We start from the raw sequence: 7,902 nt of genomic DNA, 5'->3' as shown, positions 1-7,902 counted from the left end.
CTTTGGTTAATTCTGCCACAAGTGTCCATGCATGATCCACTCTCTCAATCCCTGTATGAAGTGGTAATATTCAGAAGAGGAACTAAGCCTTGAGAGACCAGTTAATGTAAGCACTTTGACAAAAGTTCAAGGTGTTGTAATTATCCCAGATGAGAACCAGGGTGTGATCCTATCTGACCTTCTAAAATTATCTCTCTGTCCTCCATTAACTTCCCTTTCAATACTTCCAGCAGCACCACACCCATGGAACCATGGAACCAAACCAGTGCCTCTGAATTCATCCTCCTGGGACTTTCAGAGAAGCCAGAACATGAGACTCTTCTCTTTTCCCTGTTCCTCTGCATGTACGTGGTCACCGTCATCGGGAACCTGTTGATCATCCTGGCCATCGGCTCCGATTCCCACCTCCACACGCCTATGTACTTCTTTCTGGCCAACCTTTCCTTGGTCGATTTCTGCCTGGCCACCAACACTGTCCCCAAGATGTTGGTGAACATCCAAACCAGGAGCAAGTCCATCTCTTATCCTTGCTGCCTGACCCAAATGTACTTTTTCCACTTCTTTGGTATCATGGATAGCGTCTTAATCGCCGTGATGGCCTATGATCGGTTCGTGGCCATCTGTCACCCCTTACACTACACCACCATCATGAGCCCCCGCCTCTGTGGACTGCTCACTGGGGGTCCGTGGGTGACTTCCTGCTTCCTCTCCCTCACCCACATCCTCCTGATGGCCCGCCTTGTCTTCTGTGGCAACAATGAGCTGCCCCACTACTTCTGTGACCTCACTCCTCTTCTCCGGCTTTCTTGCACAGACACATGGGTGAACAGGATCTTCGTCCTCATTGTGGCCGGGATGGTGATAGCCACGCCCTTCGTCTGCATCCTGGCCTCCTATGCCCGCATCATTGTGGCCATCCTGAAGGTCCCCTCTGCGGGCGGAAGAAAGAAAGCCTTTTCCACCTGCAGTTCCCACCTCTCGGTGGTGGCCCTCTTCTATGGGACCACCATTGGGGTGTACCTGTGTCCCTCCTCTGTGCGCACAGCTGTGAAGGAGAAGGCTTCCGCTGTGATGTACACAGCGGTCACCCCCATGCTGAACCCCTTTATCTACAGCCTGAGGAACAGGGACCTGAAGGGGGCCCTGAGGAAGCTCATCAACAGAAAGGTCAGCTCGTCTTCCTGACCACCGTGACACTGGGGAATATCCAGAGAGGAGAGACGAAACGTGAGTGAGCTTGGAACAAACTCTGGAATTGCATGGGATGGAAGAGTGGCCACTTTGGATTTTGAGTTGCAGAAGTTCAAAAGCAAATCTTAAAAAGACTTTGTAACTATTTCCCCCAAATGCTGGAACCAGTGAGCATCCTGCCGAGTATATCTCACACCATCTTCCCAGAAGGGTGAGTCTAGCCCTTCCCGATTGGAAGTGCCCTGGTTCATAGTCCAGATGGTACTCAGTACGCAGAGTCGTGCATTGCTTGATCTCATCGGGACCACTGTCATACATGCAGTCTGCATTGACTGAATGTCATTAGGGCCATGTGACTCTGTTTGTTGAGTACTGACTCACTGAGGGCTTGATGTTAGGTGCTGGCCACAGGGTGGCAAGCAGGTGAGACAGGATCCTTGGAGTGTGGAGTTTATCATTAAGCGTGGGGAGGACAGAGCCAGGTGGTTACAGTAAGCGGAATCCAAACCTCGAGGGAAAGGTAAGAGTCTGGAAGAGAAGGTTCCTTGGGAGAGGTGATCCCAGATCCAAATAAGAAATATTGTCCACATACAAACAAGGAGAAAGAGCGTCTCAGACGAGGTCAACCATGTGAGAAAATATTAGCAAAAGACACATTTGAGAAGTGAAAATCCAGTCGTAGCCAAAGCCGCTGGGGAATGCCAGGTCAGGGTGGATTTTGGAAACCGACCTGAGAGTCTGACTTTTCTCCTAAGAACTTGACATCCAAGGGCCCAAATCAGGAAGCCTATGGTGCAAAGCATCCCCCTTCCGCCTGAGCTAAGGGCACGGGGCGGGCTGCACTAGGGAAAGCTTGAGGAAGGCCCAGGAAGAAAAGGACCGGGACCTTGCCCTGAAAGGACAAGGAATCACTGCCTGGTGGACACAGATCCTGCCTGCCCAGGGGAAGCCAGCAACGGAGCTCCGAATGCCTCCTTGCACGTTTCCTTGAATTGTCTCACTGCATCACGCTCCAGTCCCCACGAAGGCTGAAATGGCACGTAGGTCTATGGTCGGTAATCCTCGTGCTCATCTGGACGCGGCAGCTAAAAGGGAATGAACGGTGACTTGGGAAGGACCAGAACTTTTCAAACGGTGCTGTGAAGCTGACATCATCCTAAGCAGAATGGCTTGGAGTAACCGTGCATCACATTTGCTTTGGCTGCTTTTATTCCAAGGAAATAAATTGGGATTTCACAGGTGAACCAGGAGCCCCCAGACTCAGCTGCACATCTCTCTATAAGAACAGAGGTTGGGAAGGCAAAGAAAATCAACTTGAGGATGTGCCGGTTAATAAAATAGAGAATTTGAGAAGACTGTCATTTCCCAAGGGAAGTCCCTGAGTCTGGGTGAGGCATTTTTGGAGTGATGGAGTGACCAAAGACCACGGAAGTTCCCTCTGTTCTCTAGCCATGTGCATGCAAGTGGTAACAGTGCTGGCTGGGAGAGGCTTAGAATTGCCAGAGACTTGGGACACTACTACAGCCTGGGGGCTCCTGGAAACCTGTGAAAATCTGTCTCTTTGTAGCCCGCTTGAGCTGAAGCATCTTTTCCCCTTTGCCCCCTCCCTCTCCTGTGGAATGGGAGATGCTGCAGGTGCCAATAAAACTGCTCTGGATTTGTCAGCTAAATCCTCTCTGTCATCTCATCTCTGTTTCATTCGATATTAAGCAATAAAGGCCAAGGGGTCGGGGTGTAGCTCACTAGTAGAGTTCTTGCCTAGCATGCATGTGGTCCCAGGTTCAACCCTTAGCACGGCAAAGAAAGAGAAAATAAAGTGGGGAGGAGGAGAAAAAAGACCACCACTCCACCAGAGATCTCCAATGGTGGCCCTTACAATATCCACTCTCATCGCTTGTTGGCATTGATATGTTTCCCTCATTCAATCAACAAATATTCACCAAGGGCAAGCTATCATGTAGGCGTTGTATACAAAGGGTAAGCAGGAGAGAGTAAAACCACTTTCTTACGACTCTAATGGCAATTTGCAGGGTGATGGGACTGTTCTATATCCTAATTGCTGAGCAGCAACATTTAAATTTTTAAATGGCGTGCTTGTAAACCAAGATTCCACAAATGTCTATGTAGGATAAGATTCCAAGACCTGTACACTCGTATGAAGAAAGTCATTTTTACTATTTACTATTTACTACTATTGTAAATGAGGTCGTTTTTCTAGTTTCTCTTTCAGAGGATTTGTCACTGATGTACAGAAATGCCTTTGGTTATGGATGTTTTCTTCTATGTTTTTGACACCATGGCAATGCAAAAATAAAATTACAGAGGCCTCTCAACTTGTGATGGAGCTACCTCCTAATAAACCTAATCAGAAGTTGAAACTATTCTAAGCTGAAAATGCATTGGCTATACCTAACCCACCAAACATCCTAGCTCAGCCCAGCCTACCTAATACTCCAGGACACATACATCAGCCTACTGTGGGACGAGATCATTTAACACAAAGCGAACTTTTTAAATTTGTTCTGATTTGTTATACATGGCAGCAGAATGCATTTCAATTCATAGTATACATACGGAGCACAACTTCTCATGTCTCTGGTTATACACAAAGTAGAGTCACATCATTCGTGTGTTCATACATGAACACATGTTCATCTAAGTCCACCATCTTTCCTACCCCCATGCCCCTTCCCTTGCCCTCCCTCCCTTTTGCCCTATCCAAAGTTCCTCCAGTCCTCCTATGCTCCCCCCAGTCCCCCATTATGGATCAGCATCCGCTTACCAGAGAAAACATTTGATCTTTGGTTTTGGGGGATTGGCTAACTTCACTTAGCATTGTATTCTCCAACTCCATCCATTTACCTGCAAATGCCATGATTTTATTCTCTTTTAATGCTGAGTAACATTCCATTGTGTGTGTGTGTGTGTGTGTGTGTGTGTGTGTGTGTATCACAGTTTCTTTATCCATTCATCTACTGAAGGGCATCTAGGTTGGCTCCACAGTTTAGCTATTGTGAACTGAGCTGCTATGAACATTGATGTGGCTGTGTCCCTATAGTATGCTGCTTTTAAGTCTGTAGGGTATAGACTAAAGAGTGGGATAGCTGGGCCAAATGGTGGTTCCATTCCAAGTTTTCCAAGGAATCTGCATACTGCTTTCCAGATTGGTTGCACCAATCTGTGGACTCACCAGAAATATGTATGAGTGTGCCTTTTCCCCACATCCTTGCCAATGCTTATTGTTGCTTTTATTCTTAATAACTGCTCTTCTGACTAGAGTGAGATGAAATCTTAGAGTAGTTTTGATTTGCATTTCTCTAATGCTAGAGATGTTGAACATTTTTTTTCATATATCAGCTTCTGAGAAGTGTCTGTTCCTTAGCACATTATTGATTAGGTTATTTGGTTTTCTGGTGTTGGGTTTTTCCAGTTCTTTATATATCCTGGAGGCTAGTGCTCTATCTGATGTACATGTGGTAAAAATTTGCTCCCATTCTGTAGGCTCTCTCTTCACCTCACTGATTGTTTCTTTTGCTGAGAAGAAGCTTTTCAGTTTGAATCCATCCCATTTATTGATTCTTGATTTTATTTCTTGCGCTATAGGAGTCTTGTTAAGGAAGTCGGGGCCTAATCCAACATAATAGAGATTCGGGCCTACTTTTTCTTCTATGTTTTTGACACCATTGTCTACTACGAGATAACTGAATTTATGTGGGTTTGTCTCTGTGTACTCTGTACCATTGGTATACAAGTCTTGTGTCAATACTATACCGTTTTTGTTACTATTGCTATAGTATAGTCTAAGGTCTGGTATTGTGATGCCACCTGCTTCACTCTTCTTGTTAAGGATTGCTTTGGCTATTCCGGGTCTCTTATTTTTCCAGATAAATTTCATGACTGCTTTTCCTATTTCTCTGAGGAATGCCATTGGGATTTTGATTGAAATTGCATTAAGTCTGTATGGTCATTTTGACAATATTAATTCTCCCTATCTATGAGCAAGGTAGATCTTTCCATCTTCTAAGGTCTTCTTTAATTTCTTTCTTTAGCATTCTGTAGTTTTCATTGTGGAGGTCTTTCACCTCTTTTGTTGATTCTCTAGTATTTTTTTTTTTTTGAGGCTATTGTAAATGGGTACTTTTCCTAGTTTCTCTTTCAGAGGATTCGTCACTGATGTTCAGAAATGCCTTTGATTTATGGTGTTGCTTTTATATCCTGCAAAGCCAACTTTTAATAAAGTGTTGACTCCTTGCTGCAACTTATTAAATGCAGCAAATTCTGGGGTTCAGTGTTCCCCCTCTTGATCACGTGGCCGACTGGGAGCTGTGGTTCAAACTGCTGCCCAGCGTCATGAGAGAGCTTCACCATCAGGCTGGGAGCAGACCAAACTTCCGCATTCAAAGTCTGGTTTCTGAATGGTGTGGCTGAGTGTGGTCACCTTCACACTGTCGTTACATCTCAGTACCATTGAGCCATAAGTCAGGACCTGCCTGTGCTAAACCACACGAAACAAAACCACAAGAAGGGGGGATGCCGGTCCTAATTAGAATATGACATATCCCATGCTAGTACAATTATGTCGAAATGGATTCTACTGTCACATGTAACTAAAAAGAACCAAGAAAAAGGGAAAAATAAAACCACTATTCCCAGTTCCTCTGGGGAAAATGGCAATAAACTACAAACTGCCTACCTATGGTGAGCAGGACTTCCAAGGCATGACCCAGGTGAAGTCACAGAAACAAACAGAGAGGTCTTCAAGCTGGGGTTGCTGAGGACCCCTCAGTAAGGAGACTCCTGAGCTGAGACCCGAACCTGGGAAGCAGGACACAGTCCTGTGAAGGAGGTGGGACAGCATGCCAGAGAGAGGGACCTGCACGTGCACCACAAGGAACAAGTTAGCATTTAAACACATTTTCAGGACACACACACTTAGCACTATGAGCCCAACTTATAACTCCATTTTAAACAGCCAACAGTTAACCTGCCGCAGCTTCTGTAGGTCAGGAGACTGCAAGTGGCTCGGCGACCCGGGCCTCTCCCATGGCTGCAGCCCAGGTCTCCCAGGCTAGAGGAGCTACGGCCAACCTCCCTGAGCAGACCTGTTCCTTTCTGATGGAGGACAGCAATTCCCAGACATATAGGCAGAGGCAGAAAGGAGGAGTGGAGAGAGGGAGAGAAGGAGAAGGAAGAGGAAAGGGAGGAGGGGGAGGAGCAGAGGAGGAAGAGGAAGGTTGAGGGCATCCTCAAAGCTGGACCTCGGCATTGGTCTGGACATGTCCATTGAGACTGGACCAACAGGTTTGATGAAGCACAGGCAACCATGTAGAAATATGATTGAATCAAAAAGGTGTGATCTCCTGATGGGAGAAACCCAGAGTCATGGGTGTGGAGGAGGAGGAGGAGGAGGAGGAGGAGGAGGAGAGGGGGAGGAGGAGAGGAGGAGGAAGAAGGGGAAGAAGTAGAAGAAAAAGAGGAGGGGGAGGAGGAAGAGGAGGAGGAGGAGGAAGAGGAGGAGGAGGAGGAGGAGGAGGAGGAAGAGGAGGAGGAGGAGGAGGAGGATGAAGAGGAGGAGGAGGAGGAGGAGGAGGAGGAGAGGGGGAGGAGGAGAGGAGGAGGAAGAAGGGGAAGAAGTAGAAGAAAAAGAGGAGGGGGAGGAGGAAGAGGAGGAGGAGGAGGAGGAAGAGGAGGAGGAGGAGGAGGAAGAGGAGGAGGAGGAGGAGGAGAGGGGGAGGAGGAGGAGGAGAGGGGGAGGAGGAGAGGGGGAGGAAGAAGGGGAAGAAGTAGAAGAAAAAGAGGAGGGGGAGGAAGTAGAAGAAGAGGACAGAAAGGGAAGACTAGGAAGAGGAGGAGGAGGAGAACAGACAAAACCAAGGTCAGGACCCTTGCAGTCTAATACCAAAGGTGACGTCCCATCCTTTTTTCTGTATCTATAACCCCTCCACACTCAGGAGGGATCGCACTGGAAGCCAGTGTCAGGAAGTGAGGGTCTCTGGGATCTTAGCCAGTCCTAGAGGCTGCCCATCATGCCAACATTCCCCTGGCTGACCTCTTTAGGAGAGTCACTGGACAGTGAGGGCATCCTCAAAGGTTCTCTGAGACTGGACTCGGACTTCCTGTAGTTCCAAACCGAGCCGCACGGGGGCAGCAGGAATGCATAGATTGCTGGCTCCCATCCTTCAAGTTCTCTGGAAGGAAGTTGAGTACCTGAGCTCCAGGTGCATTCTGCTTAATTCGGACCTCGCCCCAGCCCACTTGGCCCTTTTCAGTTCCCAGGAGCCACAAGTCCAGGGACTTCCCAACTTGGGACTTGAAAAGTCTTGGAAAGTGACCTTACATGTCCTGCATTTCCCAGCTCAATCTCCCCTCCCCACCAGCCCACAGATTCTTTGAATCTCCTTCTGTCTTTCTGCCTTAGGGGCAGATTTTCCTGCCCATCATCCCCAAACCAAATAAATAAAAAACAGGTTAGCAAAAAAACAAAGCATCAAATTTATTTGATCCTAGTTTTACCTGACACCAGAGACTTCAGATGGAAGACCCAAAGACCCAGAGTGGACTGTCCATTTCCATGCCTAGGTTCTAGGAAGCATGGACCTCTGAAGGTGACCTAACCCCAGCAGGCTAGCTGAAGGTAGGAAGGGGGACATCCAAGTCGATCTACCTCGGCAGATTCTTCTTGGCCTCTCTGGGCAGCCTTTCTTCTTCTAC

At 47.5% G+C, this 7,902-nt stretch overlaps 1 protein-coding gene across 1 annotated transcript; it reads left to right on the top strand.

Annotated features, from left to right (window-relative positions):
- Positions 1 to 243: 243 nt before the first annotated feature.
- On the top strand, positions 244 to 1,185 carry LOC101967496 (olfactory receptor 1M1). The gene has a single exon (XM_078029526.1). The coding sequence runs from the start codon at positions 244 to 246 to the stop codon at positions 1,183 to 1,185; it is 942 nt and encodes a 313-aa protein (XP_077885652.1).
- Positions 1,186 to 7,902: the final 6,717 nt, after the last annotated feature.

This window comes from Ictidomys tridecemlineatus, chromosome 2, assembly GCF_052094955.1.
Source record: "Ictidomys tridecemlineatus isolate mIctTri1 chromosome 2, mIctTri1.hap1, whole genome shotgun sequence".
NCBI classification, from domain to species: Eukaryota; Metazoa; Chordata; class Mammalia; order Rodentia; family Sciuridae; genus Ictidomys; species Ictidomys tridecemlineatus.
This window is presented reverse-complemented; position numbering and strand designations above follow the sequence as displayed.